This window comes from Barbatula barbatula (assembly GCF_947034865.1).
Source record: "Barbatula barbatula genome assembly, chromosome: 11".
In the NCBI taxonomy this organism is placed as follows: domain Eukaryota; kingdom Metazoa; phylum Chordata; class Actinopteri; order Cypriniformes; family Nemacheilidae; genus Barbatula; species Barbatula barbatula.
Window position 1 is genome coordinate 14,737,292 of NC_136774.1, and position 16,906 is coordinate 14,754,197.

Genomic DNA, 16,906 nt, shown 5'->3' on the forward strand with positions numbered 1-16,906 from the left:
ATTAAACAGTAATGAATAAGTATCGACAATTAGAAAGCCGAGCAAACACATTAAAACTATAACGTTCTTAAAAATAATAACAATTCGTTTCATTTTAATGTGAGTGAAACGTTTATCTGACTTAAGAAATACAAAAATGAAATACAACAATTTGCATGATGTTTTTAAATATTTACATTAATGAAACAAAAGCTCGATTTATAAAATAAAATTAACCGCATCTTCCATAAAGAGCAAACATCACTACAATAACCTGCGCGTAATACAAATATCCGCAGACAAAGACACGGATTGAAAGCGTCTTTAGCTCCTCCTCCTGCAGCCGAGCGTCCAATCCCAATGTAGAATTCCGATCGATGGTCTCCACCTATTGGCTGAACGATCTGTCAGTGGCTGTGGTCCCTATTTTCGCCCGGGACAGTAGCGCGGCCAGCAGTGAAAGTGAGAATAACTCCGTAAAGTGGGAAAATCTAATCAAAGGGACCGATGAACAAATACAACCCCATATGAAGGTAAGGAAATACAATTTTGAGGAATGAAGGTTGTTCAAGGGTGTGAAGGGCAGAGGGTGTGAATCTGATCAGGAGAGCGTGCGGGTGTGGAAGAGTCGCAACCCAGTATAGATTCCCAATACATGAACTCACTATTATGACAAGAATATATGCTGTTTTAAATCGTAAAAATGGATTCGGGATCCATACAATGATCTTTTTTCGAGTATAAGAAGAGAATGTGGACACAACGAGATAAGTATCGACTGGTCTCGCACGCAGTGAGAGAAGACAATGTAACATGAATGTTGACAGAATGCTACGAAGTAACTCTTCCATCTGTTTATCCGGGCAGATGTCAGACGGCTATCTACGGTATCCGGGTGCATTGCTGCTCTACGTGTTTGAGAAGTGCACTGATTGCTTGTTTTGGTTCGATTTTTGTAGTAGGTGAATGGTCCATATGTTCAGAACGATTATTTCAATCGCTGAAAGGCAAGCTTTGTGTCCAACAGGACATTTGAGATTCCCAGTGGGTTTTTGTTGAGCAGTAGCTTGGTGAGCATTTCCTAGTCATGTGGGCTGTACAGGCATTAAGTATGTTCTTTTAAAATACACTTACTGAAGAAGGCATTGGTACTTCACTCTCAGCTCGAACAAACAAGCAGTGATTCCCAGCAGGGATGCGAAGAGCAAAAATGCAGTCTAGCCTGTATGCAGTGAAATGCTCTGTTTTGACTGGCACGTCAGAATCACTTGAGAAAAGCTCGCCTCATTTTACAGATCTTTCTATTGCTTGGGCTGATGTGTTCAGTTAATGGCCTCAGGAGGAAACCTTAGAACGGTTTCATTGTCTTTTATTTCAGTTTCATGGATTCGGTTCGACAGTGTTGCAAACAAGACCAATATAACCTGGATTGGATTATGGTCTGCTATAAGTGTGTGCAAAAGCTCATAATTGTTTTGTTTCCGAAAAAAAAAACTTTCTAATGTAACAGCTTATGCAAAAGTCTGAAGTGATGGTTATCTCCGTATGGACGTAACAACTTTTGAACATGGTTTGCTTAAATCCTGGTCTGTATAAATTTAGCTCAGATCTGCAAATCTGGAGCATTGAGGAAGTGTGTAACCCGCGCTTAGGGGAAACCAGAGCACTTCGGACAGCTTGCTGGAGGAAATGGCTGAGTTATAGGGTATAAGGTTTAGAGAAGTCATTAGATGGGGTGGACGGAATAAGTTTAGGTTTACCATAACATGCCGAATCTTTGTATTCTGAGATAGTTCTAATGAAATCGTCTGAATACTGTCCCAGGATCAAAGTCTTGGATTTGGAAATTGTTTGTAAGATGAAGGTTGTTGATCAGTTCTTGTTGGGATCTAGTATGTGTTGGCTTCTCCTGAGTCTTTCTGTTAATATTTAATAAACATGTGTGGGGTGTGAATTCCTGGAATTCCTTTTGGTCTCTGTAACCCATAGAGTGCTTCATTTTCCCACTCACCAGTCCGTCTCTTATTTATTCATTTGGCTGTGGTTTTTATCCAGTGCGCTCAGGCTTTTATATTTTGGGATTCAAACCAATGACCTTCATGTTTTTAGCGTCACTCCCCACCCGTTCTTACTTTATAGACTGTTCCACACTTGTGTAAATGTAATGTCTGGTTACACCATCGGAGCAGCACCGCAAACCACACACCCATCTGACACATGTATAACTATCTCATAAAACAAATGATTCATTAAGTAAGCTGACAACAGGCTGTGGTGTGATGTTTCTGAAGGGTTGGTTTATGTCCTGTGGCTGTGGGTTCAGCTTGAGGTCCGGTGAGATTTTAGTGAGAAATCTCTTTTCATTCATGAGAAGGTGTGAAAAACAATGTATCCAGCTGAAACACGAGGTTTGAAAAAGCCACTTCAGGTGTAAATGTATGTAATAATAGTGGTTATTGGATGACAAGGATACAAATGTTGGTGTGTTTATCTTTTGGCAATAGCCCCATAAAACTTTTTTATAGCTATTCTTTTATAAAGTAGTAAAATATTACATTGTTAGATAGTCTTGTTTGCTCCAGTCATAACCAGATAGAGCACTGATGACTTCATCACTGTACTTACAGTGTAACTGGACTTAATGTGTAACTGAATGAGGGGTCAGTCAGTCGTTTTTGTTGTTGATCTCAGATGATCAAAATCTTCCATATGTCTCATATCCTGTGGAGTCTTGTTAACGTTTCCCTGATAAATTGTGTTTTTCCGTCCTGGAATTCAGTTTTTGGTCTGGTATGCTGTTTGAATAATTGTTATTTACATTCTTACGGTACAGACAGTTTCTTTTATAAAGCTTCTTTGGGTGAAAATCCTGTTTTCTGCATGAATACATTTGGACTTGTGTATTACAAGTACGGTTTGGGTTGCCATGTACATTAGTTGTTGTGTGGGCACCAGTGGCAGCCTTGGCTCATGTTTTGATGTATGAAAAAACAGCTTTGACATTTCGATTTCTTTTGTGTTTCACAGGAAAGAATCATTTCATGCCTTTAAAGAGGATCTTTGGAAGGTGTGACTCGATAAAGCGCAACATTGCCCGGCCACATTTTATTCAAGTCGTGTTGGTTCCCGTGAATTGTTCCCATTCAGTTGTAGCGTGAGGATTAGGGCAAAATTGAAATCCGGCAAAAAGACAAAGACACAAGTCTGTTCACTTAACGTCTTAGTCGTCATCAAAGGACTGCAACTGACATACTTCAGTCAAAGTAACAAACAAGGGAAAATGTACAAATCTAGTAGTTTCAGTATAAGCAGACAGAATCAAGTTTACAGTGACTTTCGGATTGATCTTTTTTTTGTAGTACCATAGATTAGTGAGCGGATTAAAATACTTTCAGATTGGAAAGATTTGTGTTTAAAGATCTTTATGGTTTTTAGTTCCAACAAAGAAAGTCCCTAAGCATGTTAGGTTCAGTATTTAGATTCACCATCTTTCTGACACAGACTGTAGTCTGTAAGTTTGACAACAGGTACGTATGTGTTTGGTTTTACAAGATCTCTTGAGAGGAAATGAAGTCAGGAAGGCTCTTTTGATCAGCACAGATAATATTTTTACAGGATACAGCAGGATGAAGATTCTTATGGGAATAATGAGCTCCTGCAATCTGTTTCCTATTTAAAATAAGTGGAGTTATAAAGGGTTACAGATAAATGTATGGATTAATGCGTATGTAAATAACGGCATATTTCAGCTTTTAACACATACGTATACACATTAAGCAGGCTCTCAGTCTGTTATGATAACATTTTGAATAGTCTTGTCACAAACACTAAAGAGTACTGTCAAACTATTAGTCTATGATGTCATACAAATAAACATACACTTATACAAACAGAGAGAGCTTAAAGAAAAGATAAGAACAAAGAAAAGAGGCCCATGCCTATTTGACTCTCTGTAGCTATGGTTTTGTCACAAATATTAGATCTAGCCATATCAAATTGTAATGTTAGCAGACACACACACACAGTCTCATGCACACAAGCAAATGTGTTTACAGTGAGAAGTCAAACAGTTGAATTCTTGGATTGCAGTTTATATACAAATGTCTACCTAAAACTCTTATTTAACTTCTGAACTTTCTGAATTGTACTGAATTGATCAGCTGTACACACACACACACACACACAGTCTTTGGCAGGGTGTATTTGTTTAATAAAGAGCCAAGCCCAAATAAATAAAGGTGCATTCCAGATTTAGCACACGCACCCACTCACACACACACGCACACACACACACACACACCATGAATGGCCTTGATCTCATCTGAAATGTGTGCTAGTAATGTCTGCATGACATCATTGATCTGAGATTATATTAGGTCTGGTCAAGATGTGTGATTTAGAAAGAGTAGAAAGAAAAATCTAATTCTTGCTGTTGTCTAGTGACATGCTAACTAACAGAATCTTAACAGGGAGTGTTCAGATGTTTGAAGAAAATTTGCTTGGGGGAAAGCCACCTGACAAACCTGAAATGTTTTCCTCCTGGGTTTTGCTCCACAATGACATAAAAAACAAGACATATTTACCTGTTTTCCTTTTATATATAAGGTGACAGTACCTTTATAACCAGTTACATTCTACTTTACCTTTAGGTGTGTAAATGTTAGATGATGAACCATTGCGCTTATGATGCTAACTGGAGTGGTGCAGTTCTTGTTTTATTTTATTGCCGCCATTATTCTTTAATTTATTTCAAATTTAATGGCGCAAATATTCTGTTTATATCACACAGATGTGCATGTGAAATTTTCTAGGTATCGATCCCTAGCATGCTCTTGGGTGTAGAAGTTCCACATACCTACCTTTCTTAGAATAGCTGAATATTAAGGGTCTGTAAATAATATGGTGAAGTGATATGCGGGCGTTTTACAAACCTGAAAGTATGTCAAGCTGTAAAGTTGCAAAAGTGTCATCAATACCCTGGAATGAGCGTCAACCCATCAGAATAAAGAAATCAACAGTAATTTAATAAAAACAACGATGACTTTCAGGAGTGGGAGTGGACAGTAATTATACAAAAGAAACATAATTAAATAGGAAAAAATCCTGTATTGTAGGCTCATCTGAATTATATCCTCTGTTTGTGCGGTAATGATCTTGGCTCTCTACTCGCACATACCATACCATCACTATTAAAACACAAACCTGCATATAAAACACAACACACCCAACTTTCGTGGTTAATGTGCAGCGGTACATTAGTCTGTAAATCAATCCAGAGCTGTCCTTTACACTTTCAGTAAAAAGAGAAATGCTTCATAAGTGTGTGTGTGTGTGTGTGTTTGCGTGTGTCTAAGGGAGAGATTTAGGGAATCCATTACAGTACAGCAGTCTCACCACATTCACTGGAGACCTCTGTGCTGATATGCTAATAGCTTCCTGTGTTTATGCGGTCTAAAGGCAAGCCAGACCTCAATGCCGAGAAACCGAACACTGCTTTGTGTGTTTCAATGCGTGCATTTCACAAATGTCAGATAGTTCTCACACAAATGTCATATCATACGAGATCCATTCACTGTAGAAATGTGTGTATCTGTATTGTGTTTCTAGGCCAGTGAACTTGATCTGTGTCAGTGGCATGATCCTGTTTCACTAGTCTCTGGACGATTGTGAGTGTTAGCGTATCGAGTTGTGTTTCCAGGCCTGTGGTTCTTGTAATGTGAGGTTTAATTAACGTGCGTGTGTGTTTCAGGGCAGCAGAATGAATGTGGAGACCCTCGATAAAGCTGAACTTCTGATGCTGCTCAGCATCCTGGAAGGAGAACTGGAGGCACAGGATGTTGTCATACACACACTCAGGGTAAGAAATCTTGCATTCACTCTCGCACACGCGTTAACAAATGGATTGAAAATAATGGATGTTCTCCAACAGGTTCCCATAACTCATGCCATTGTGGCTCTGATGCAGGTCAGATTGTGTATAGATTGATGGTGTGTATAGATTGGTTGTGTTATGTAATGGCCAGTTGATGGTCAGGCTTTGGTGTGGGCTGGCAGACAGGAACCAGAGGAAGTGTGTCAAAGAGGGTACTCAGAACAGAAAACAATGGCAGGCAGTGCTTTTCCTGTAAAACATGCACACAATTACACGCAGAAGAAACATTGACTGATTTATTAATTGTGAGGATGGTTTTGTTTTCATACGGAGCAGGGAATGATTCAAATCATGTGGATGTTATATTATCTTTTGTGTTTTTGAAGGTGGCTTATATCTTTAAATACTGGCCCTGTGGCTCCATTGCTTTGTTTGTTTGAGCATTCCAACATGTCAACTCAATTACCAATGACTGCCAATGGTATGAGTTTGTGGGCGGGTCTAGATGTTTATGATGGCAGATTGAAGGAAACCATTATATTTGTGTTGCTCTTACCAGTTATGTCACAAAAACATGTTTCTAAATGTTGTGGTCGACTTAGTGCTTTTATCGTATCGGGCATTCGAAAACCCTGTGGCTGATAAGAGGCCGATATAACACAAATGCAATTACAGTAAATGAGAGACATACAGAATATAGGTAAAACTACATGATCAATGACTGTGTAATATGTTTATAGTTAGTAGCATGTAACTTAAAGGAACCGTTCTCCCAAAATGTCAAACCCTGTCATCATTTACTCATCCTCAAGTTGTTTCAAATCTGTATAAATATCTTTGTTCTGATGAACACAGAGAAAGGTATTTGGAAGAATGCATGTAACCAAACAGTTCTTGGCCACTATTGAACACCATAGTAGGAAATATGACAGTGGTAGTCCAAAGTGCCCCAGAACTGTTTGCTTTCTTGCATTCTTCTAAATATATTTCTGTGTGTTCATCATTACAAAGATATTTCTACAGATTTGGGACAGGATTTTTATATTTGGGTGAATTGTTCCTTTAACATTAAAACACAAAAAATCATGTATATGAATCAGTCTATCACTAAATCGGAATATAAATATTTTCTTCATTACTGCCTTAATTCTCCATCAAACATTTCATTTTATGGCATAAGCAGGCAAATTAAATCAGCTGTGCTTAATTGAGCCTGTTCTCTTCAAAAGTCCTCTGAATATAGTTTGAAGTTTAGTTAATATACAGACACCCACAGAATCCCACAGCTGCCCCTGTGGACTTACTGCATGTGTGTGTGTGATTTATATTAAGTCAGCAATTGTCTTGTTTGATGCTGTAGTTAAAGAGTTAACACAGGTAATAACAGAGAAGACAAGCTTTAGATGAGCTCAGGGGTGTGTGTGGGAAAGACAGAAACATGACACGAGGGTCTCGCGGTCACAAAAGACGCTCTGGTGCCTCGCTGTGACCTACTGATCAACTTGAAATCAGTTTGAAGAACAAAATAGAATCTAGCTCCACACAGAAAGCAAATACACAGAACTAAGGTGTGTGTGTCTATATAGCATTTGCTGTATTTATAGTTGCTATGTGCAACTTTATAAGGAAGTGCAGCTTTGCCCCCTCTCTCTCCCTCTGTCTCTCTCTCTCTCTCTGTCTTGCTATTTAAGGCCTCTTACTGTTTAGCCTCAGGCACGATGAAGTGTGTGTGTGGTGCTACTTCTTCATTCTCAGACTTTCTTCCTGGCCAGTTAGAGCCTTATTCACAGAGGGGACCATGAGAAGCCCTTGGTGCTCTTTAGACTGTTTTTGATCATCAATGGCATGTGTGTGCGCGCAAGCCCCTGCTGGTTCATACTCCGGACGTTAGAAGTTCCAAAAGATCACCTGAAGCTTTGTCTGAAGAGCATTTTCCCCATGATTCATTCTAATGTAATGAAAGACCCAATACAGAATGTCCTGCGGGTTGAGATTAAAAAAGGAAACTGGCCGTTAATGTGACTCACTGGTTCATTATTTCAACATTTTAAAGTGAAATCACGTCTGTTCACAGGTGAAGAGAATGTCATGAATTGGGAATTCCATATTAAAAAGGTCTGTTTCACTTAGAGAGAAAACCAATGGGGGGCCTGGCTTTGGAATGTGTGTGCGTGCGTGTGTGTGTGTGTTAAAGAGATGTAGGATTCCCTCCGAGTTAACTTCCTTCCAGGAATTCTTCTGATTCTTCCCTGTCTCCTCCGGTAACAGTCTCTGATTAGCAAGAATCTGAGTAAAAACAGCCACACCAACTTATTCTAGTTTGTTATATGTTTTATTTTCTCACAGCCAAACTAACACATTCAAGTTTTGGTACGATTATGTAATACAAGATTTGACAGTATACAAAATGTTATATTTAGAATACTGTACAGTAGGTTGTCAACCTGAATGCGTATTACGGCCGCGTTGAGTGCTTCCCGGCAGGAAAGTGCGCCAGTTAAAAAACATTTACATGTGAAACTAATTTCTGTCTCCATTGTTGTCCTCAAGTTGTTCTAAATTTGTATACATTGCTTTGTTCTGAAAAACATAGAGAAAGATATTTGGAAGCCTATAACCAAACAGTTCTTGGCCACCATTGACTACAATATTGGTAAAAATCGGTAATCATTTGTCGGTGAACCGTCCCTTAAAGCAGATTTGACTCAAGCTCAACATTCAAAAACGTTCTAATAGAGTCCACAGTCACATGATTAAAAAGGAAAATATATATTTTATCATGTCATGGTGTCACGTCTGGTTAGGACACAGTCTATGACTGTAAAATGCAGCAGCTAGTGGTAATAGTAACTAATTTACAAACTAAATATGAAACTGAAATGGCTAAATATTGCATCTGAAGTCTGTTGGTAAGAACATCAATTCATGTGTGTGTAGTGCTGTCTGCCCTGATGGCTTTTATTGTGTGTGTGGGTGTTTCTCTGGTCTGCTGTGTTGCATCTGAAGAGAGAGATTTGTGTGTCTGGTTTTCTTTTGTTACCAAGTGCTTTAAGAAAAAAGCATTACTGCTTTAGGATTTACTACAAAAGAAAGACGGACAATAAACAAAACTCAACAAGCAGCTACTCAGGTGTCTGAGTCAGCGTGTCTGATAGTGTTTGTGTGAACCATTCGTTGTCCTGACACTGACTTTCTACATCTGAATTCTTGAACCCCTCTGACTCTTTTTCCGTCTGTATTATTTAGTACTGTCCACTTTTGATGAAACATGCAAAACAGATGTCAATACCAGCTGTTAAACAGGTTATTTTTTATTCTCCCTGATCTCTGGATGAGGTCACACAAAGGCCAGCAGGCCACATTTTGAGGTCTCTTGGGCTGTAAATTGACTGTAATTGACTGTAATGATGTGGAGTAAAATGCAGTTCTGCTTTTAACTGAAGTTAGACAAATAAACTATCCAGACTGGCGGTCTGAGACGGTGCAGTTAACAAACTAGAGTTTGCAATTTTGCCCAACAGAAGACCAAGAGAAACCATCTTGCCTGTGTTTTCATTGATTTTGTTATTACAGATGATGTATTGTGTTGATTACCGTTGACACAGAGAACACACCACACCCACTCTGATTGTGTTTGTGCGTGTTAAAATTATTTGAGACCCAGACTGATGATCCGCAGATAATAACCAAGAAACTACGGAAGCTGTGTTCTCTTGAAGTCTGGTTGGCACACAATCGCATTTCTATCTCCTGGCAGACATCCGCTGGTGGATCACAAAGGCTGCATGAAAATTAGTATTTTGTGTGTATCTTGTACATATTTCTATAATTTAACCAAGCAACTCTAAATATCTAAAAATGACTTTTATACAGTATGCTGGCTTATGACATTACTATGAATGTATATCTGTGCATTCCTAAAGAAAGTAATTCAGTTTTCAGAAACCCTAAGCTCAATCAACTTGAATTGGAAGGTGTGATCCGAGGACAGAAGAACAAGCACAGCTTGGAAACAGTGAGACAGCAGAACATAAACCACATGTATATTCCAGTCTTTTATTGTGTATGTGTGTGCTATGTTTGCGTCCCATCTGCTGATCGGTTTGGTAAGAACCCCCCCCTTTTTTAAATTAGTCACACTGGCCTCAAATTTAGCCCGTACTCACATGCACACATGCACAATGAAGAGTGAACTCCACCCCCTACAGCTGGACCCTTTGTGCCTTGAGCCCCCCTTCTCTGTTCCTGGAGCCCAGGGGAGGTTTAACACCTGCCTGTGGAGGGGGGATAAAAATGAGGGTCAGGGTAACAATTATACATTGTGAAAATGGATGATATCTCCTTATCTGTCTACAAAACCACATGCAAACATAAGATGAGATATTTATTATTCATTATATGAACGGAATGTGGTTTGTGATGGTGCATTTGGTCGGTCCAGAATGAGCAGACATCACACGTATCATGAGCTCAGCTGGTCACATGGAAACTTTTAGCACCTACACGATACACTACACACATTTATAAAATAAAAATGCTCTCTCTGTGTACATATCATTTTTTACCAAAACGCTTGAATACAAAGAACTGTTAATGAACTTGTCAGTGCTACCCATGTACACATGACTAAACTTGGCTTATTACAATTTGCCTGAAGAATTCTCTCTAGGAGAATGTTTTTGTTCCTTTTGGATTTAAAAACTGGATCAAGATTGAGCAACGCTTAGGGCACAGTCATGATCTGAATAGTTCCTTGAGACAAATAAGAAAACAGTTTTGTATCATTACAAAGCAGCATTCAGATGATGATATTTCAATAAAAACCAAATACCTAATTCTACTATTTGACATTTTGTTTTAGGCAAAACAAAAAGATGCATTTGTCCAGGAGCGATATGGACTGTATGACCTCCGAGACCCCTTTGTGGCACTGCTGAGGGACAGCGAGCTTTCACAAGCTGAGGGAGATGGAGAACAGGATCCTGTGCATATGAACCCATTGGGCGTGTTGAGACTGGTTATGGCCCACTGCACCAACATGAAGGAGAAAATGGCAAAACAGCTTGCTGCCGCAGAGAGAAGACATAGGCGGGTAAGAGACGGAAGGCGTTGCTCTCCAAACCTTTTTCAGCTTCCTACCTAGGCAGTATTTTTGGCTTCAAAGACAAGCTCCTGATTCAAAGGATATCCCAAAGCAAAACTATGCTGCCAATTGATACATTCCATACATTCCTTTGGGAGAAGATGATCCTATGATGACTGGTGTTTGTTTTAAATACTGATTGTAAGATATTTCATTATATATGAAAAAATCTTATTCAAAATGGAATTTCGCCCAATATTAAGACAAAAGAGTTTTGTGTACAATTAAAGTAAAAAATGCAACAAGTACAAATTGCTTTTATGAAGTTGACATATTTGTTTTTATAAGATGAATAGACTGACCTGTTCATATACAACTTATATTTATACTGCAATTATAATTTTATCAAAATATTTAGCTATGGCCAGTTATGTTGTGTTTGCATGTGGTTGATACTTGAATAACTTTGTGTGTGTGTGAGCAGGTAATCGCTGATTTAGAGGAAGAGAAAAGGCGGCGGGTGCAAGACGCAGCCGCGGGCGATGACATCACAGCCATGCTGGAGAAGGAACAGGAAAGACTACTGCAGCAGGTAACTAAGAAACGCCAACAAAACACATATACACACCATACACACACACCTTACACTTAAAGGGATAGTTCCGTCATTTACATTTTACAATTAGGCATTTGGCAGACGCTTTTATCCAAAGCGACTTACATTGCATTATCCTATACATTTTTACATAGGTATCTGCAATCGCCTGGGATCGAAACCACAGCCTTACGCAACGAATGCTCTTACTGTGCTACAGAAAAGCTGTCATCATTTACTCACCCTCAGCTTGGTCCAAACCAGTAAAAATGTATTTGTCCTGCTAAACATAAAGGAAGATATTTGTAATAATGTCAGTATCCAAACAGATCTTATCCACCATTTACTCCTCACCACAAGCCCATTTTTCTCCTTGAAGACACAAGGGGGGGGGGGGGGGGGGGGGGTTCTGCGTTCGGGCTAATACCGGACTCGGAGCCCTCTTCCCAGATAAGGGCAGAGTACTCCTCGTTCGGAAGAACTACCGAGCTCGGAGCCCTCTCCCCGGACAGAACGCCACATACACATACCTTCTGCCCTGCATTATAATTATTATCTGCATAGGCGACCTCGTGAAATACTATGGGCAAGGGTGTAACTTTGGTTTGAGAAGTGGGGGGAACACAAAATGGAGGAAATGTTTTTTTATTTGAATCCTATCACAAATTCAAAATACCTATGTTTTGCATTGTTTTTGATTGTTTAAATTGATTAAACCATGAAACCAAAAAGTGTTTTTATTGTGTAGCAAAAGATGATGTTCATGAAGGGGGGAAATGTGAGTATTGACTGAGAAACAGCGGAAAACATGGCTTGTAAACCTGAATCTGCGATCTGAAGAAGACGAGCCGGATGACTTTCTAAAATGCTTAACAAGGTTTAACGCACCTTAACAACAAACAGGGCAGCCTACGTTTCTGTCAAGCCTCGTCATAAACACTGCTGTTAAAAGAACGAATCCTTTTTAAACGAAAAAAGTAATAAATCAGGCGTTACGCATTTCTTCCCCATAGAAGTCTATTATAAGGAAACAGCTTAACATAGCCTACCGAAACAATGACCACGTAAAAACAAATTTCTATTCAATTCAAATCAAAACCACGTGATTGAAAACAATCTTTCAGTCATCTATTTTTAGAGTGTGCACGGGACGGAAGCTTGCATCGACACGGGTAGACTCTCTGTGTCCTGCTCGGTCCTAGTACTGCTCTGTGGCAATGGCGGCGTGTGGTTAAAAAATTATTGCAAACTAATTTGAAAGTGAGGGGGACAACCGGATCTTGAAAAGGGGGGGTACACAAACAGGATTTCAAAAGGGGAGGGGGACATGTCCCCCCTGTCCCAAGTGGAAATTACGCCCATGTCTATAGGAGTCAATGGTGGATAAGATCTGTTTGGTTACTATTCTTCCAAAAATCTTGCTCTATGTTCATTGGAACAAAGAAATGTAAACCGGTTTGGACCAATCTGTGGATGAGTAAATGATGACAGATTTAAAATTTTTGGATGATCAATCCCTTTCAATAAGCCTTACATCGCAAAAGAAATCCAAAGAATTTAAGGGAAACGTTCTGCCTCAGCCTCTCCCGTATAGCACTAAAGTTTGGTGATCATTTGTATTATTTGATATCTGTGTGTTTATAGCGGTCATGACAAAAGTCTGTGTGTGTGTGTGTACACGTGATATGTGTTGGACAGTGTTGGGGTCAGCCTGTGGAGTTCTGTAGAGGAAGGGCTCCATTGTTTTTCTGGAATGTAGTGCATGAGAGCCTGCCGTATGTCTGTGTGTGTGGAGCCATTCCATTGTTTATTTGTGTTTTCAAGGGGTTAGAAAAGGGTGATGATAAGGTTAACGTACAGACAGCAGTATTATGTAAAAAACACGTCCTGTCCTGCCCATGGGCTTCCCTTACACACACACATTTCTTTCTGGCTGCATAACTGTGTCTTTTGGGCTTGTAGGAGCCCAAAGTGCTTTCTCTCGCTGCACTGAATGATACATATTGTTGTTACAGCTCCAAACACACATGATAACACAATTTAAACAATGTTGCTTTACACCACTATGAAAACATATTGCTGCTTTGTGTAAACATTTCTACAGTTCTTTACCAACATTTCGGCCACCGTTTAAACTCTATACTACAGTTCTGGAAAAAATGAAGAGACCGTTTCAAATTAGCCTTTGATCATAATTTCCTCACGCAATGCATTTATTTTGTTGTTTGTAATAGTTAATATTTCTCTTGATCTTCCGTTCATAGCTGGAGTTGGAAAGAGCACAAGTCGAACGCTTACAACGTGAGCGGTTGGTTCTGTCAAACCAGGCCGAGGAAGATTTAGCACAGCAGCAGCAGTTATCCTCAACATTGGCTAATGAATGTCAGAAGGCCACGACACGGGCAGAAGAAGAGAGCCAGCGTGTCATCGAGCTCACCCGCCAGCTGGAACAGGAGCGCATTACTTTAGAAAGCCTGAAGGTGGAGCTGGAGAGCGAACACAGTCGTGCTCAGCAGATAGAGGCGAGGGCTGAGAGACAGCTGGCTGAGTTTGATACTGAATGTGAGCAGATGAGAGGGAAACTACGCAAGGAAGAAAAAAAATATCAAGGGCTTCAAGAGCAGTTTAATAGTTTAAAGAAAGAGTTGGATGAAATGAAACACAGAGAAGAGGCAGAGAAAGATAATGTTCATGAAGAAAATGTCAAAGTTACAAAGAAAACTTCTCCACACACTGATGTCGATGGCAAAAGTGCTGGATCCAAATCATCTCCACTCCCCAAATTGAACGGTCATCACACGCCCAAAGAGGCGGAGTCTCCCCCAGAGGAGAGGAATAAGGAAGGGGGATTGGTGGACAACGGTGCGATGCTTCCTGGAGGAGGCGGAGCCTCACAGTGCCTCTCTCCCAGCAGCCCCGCCTCATCCTCCCTTAGCTCATCTCCCTGCTCGTCCCCCGTGCTGACCAAGCGTTTGGCCTCGCTGGGTTGCTCCAGCCCCACCTACCCCTCCTCCTACCAGACCAGCATCAACCAACGATTCCAGGCTGCACGTCACAAGTTTCAGGCCCAAGCTGAGGCTGAGCATCACGGAACCGTCATCCACTCTCCGCGTGACCTCTCCCCTACTGCCGCTCCTCCGACACCTCCAGACAATTCTACTGCCAAGCAGATTGCCCGCAACACTGTCACTCAAGCGCTGTCCCGATTTACGAGCCAGCAAGCGGCAGGGAAACTACCCACATCCAACAGCTCGCCTTTTGGCACGGATTACCGCAATCTGAGCACCGCATCCTCGCCAACAGGGAAAAGCCCAGGTGTTCTTTCACCTGGGATCCGCTCACCTGTCATTCCCAGGGCAGAAAAGCTTCATCCACCTCCTGTATCTCTTAAAAAGCAGGGGGTAAATCAATCTCCTAACTCCCCTGTGCTTACCGGCAGGGCCAGCCACTTCCCTGAGCTCTCTGGAGGCTGCGGTCTCACCAGCAGTCAGGAAGATACAAAAGAGCTCGACCTGGTTATGTCTTCATCCAGTTAACCAGCCTCGAGTCCACAGCCACTCGTTACCCTGTCCCTTGTTTATTCCTTCTGATATCTATTGCACTCTTTGAGTTGCTTAAAAAATGAAAATTCTTTCATCATTTATTCACACTCGTATCATTGCAAACCTGAATGACTTTCTTCTGTAGAACACAAAAGATGTTTTGAACTAACCAAACAACTTTGGCTTCCATTCTGTGGACACCAAACCAGGCATTTCTCAAGATATTTATTCCATTGTGTTCCACAAAGTCATACAGGTTTCGTGAATAAACGATGACCATTTTTATGTAACTTTCTATTTTAAGTTTCATTCATTGATATTTTAAATGAGTGTAACATTAGAAAAAAACAAGACAATCGGTATTTAGTGTAGATGTTTTTTTTCATTCTATACTCTATCTGAGCCTATAAAACCTGCCCAACCGTTATAAAGGTAACTAGTGCTGACCTGGCGCTTGACACAACCTGACCAAACCCTGTCAAATACTACTCATAAAAGAGTGAATTTATTTAAATATTCTTAATTTTTTTTTACATTTTAAGTATTATATTATTCTGATTTTATTTTTTAAAGAGTTTTATTTATCCTAAAAGTAGTTTTTTGTTAGTCCATTCCTGATGTTAAATGATTGTCACAGAAAAAAAATATATAAAGTCAAAATATGTATGAAGTGCAAAACACAGATGATGTTAAAGATATGTCATAGAATTATTCCATCAGACTTGAGCTACTAATAAGATCATTCTCAATGTGTCCTGATCGTATGGTTTATATATCTTTGGAATATATAAACGTCAATCATATAATATTAAGTCCATTAAGTATTTAAACGAACTGTTGGGGAGACACTGTTTTAATGGCCTGTTATTGAAAACCTGTCTGCTACTGTATTGTACCGTGAGTACACTGTCCTCTAGTGTCGATCTGAAGAAGTGCTGCTCAGGATGATGTCACAGCATTACACATCAGATGAACCAGAATACCTTCTCTGTAAATGAAGATAATATATGTATCTTCTGTCATATAGATTCTCTAATATGGTTTGTAAACATTTAGAATCAATTGAGAATTTACGAATATACGAATCCAGCCCTGCTTCTGTTATATGTTATGTCTGTACTGGATGGCCCTAGTTGGATATTAGGTAGAACCTATAGCACAAGATAAATTAATCACATAAAAGCACAGTTGAGTGATGTCATCATTTAATGATTACCAGCATCCTTTTTTCACTAGTTGTATAGAAATAGACATTTTGTAAAAATCCTGCTGTCAGCATGCTGTCTTAACCTGCTTTCGAGAGAAAATTGTTGGGTGTTAATCAGAAATAATGGTGTGTCTGTCCTTTCCTACATTTATTTCAACCGTTCCACTGTCATTTCATTTATCTGTTTTAAAATACCTCGGTTTCTGCAACCTTTGAAGTAGCAGTTTAGATCTCTACTACTGGATCCTGTTTATTGCGTCAATAAAACTGAACCAATATTAGATTTTCATATTTGTATCTGGGACTTATGAAGACCTTTAAAACAGTTTTGGCAAGTTATACAAAAAATTTAAAATGACTTGTTTTCTTTACTTTCTTACTGATACCAGCTGTATTTGTCCTTGACAAAAGGGTTTTGAAGTTAAGCTGCATTTTCTTTGTCCGATTTGATATTGATGTTTTTGCATTTTATGAATACATTCCTTACTCCTAGCACATCACTACAAACATTGGAGGTGCATCTTAAGTCCTGCTGTATGATTTGACTTCTTATTATTTGATTTCTGAAATATATCTTCACAAGAGAAAACTGTAAGTCTGTTTACACAATAAAGGCTCAACAGTAACA

At 39.6% G+C, this 16,906-nt stretch overlaps 1 protein-coding gene across 1 annotated transcript; it reads left to right on the forward strand.

Moving 5' to 3' along the window:
• Window positions 1–397: 397 nt before the first annotated feature.
• Window positions 398–16,902, forward strand: cttnbp2nlb (CTTNBP2 N-terminal like b). The gene is made up of 5 exons (XM_079466695.1): window positions 398–512; window positions 5,729–5,836; window positions 10,713–10,943; window positions 11,419–11,526; window positions 13,794–16,902. Exons 1-5 carry the CDS (start codon window positions 507–509, stop codon window positions 15,063–15,065), a joined length of 1,725 nt encoding a protein of 574 aa, XP_079322821.1. The 5' UTR covers window positions 398–506; the 3' UTR covers window positions 15,066–16,902.
• The last annotated feature ends 4 nt before the right edge of the window (window positions 16,903–16,906 follow it).

Bases quoted from the DNA above. Each gene is read 5' to 3' on its own strand.
- cttnbp2nlb (XM_079466695.1), top strand. The intron at 10,944-11,418 runs GTAAGAGACGGA...GTGTGTGAGCAG, and splicing joins CAGAGAGAAGACATAGGCGG to GTAATCGCTGATTTAGAGGA. The intron at 11,527-13,793 runs GTAACTAAGAAA...TTCCGTTCATAG, and splicing joins AGGAAAGACTACTGCAGCAG to CTGGAGTTGGAAAGAGCACA.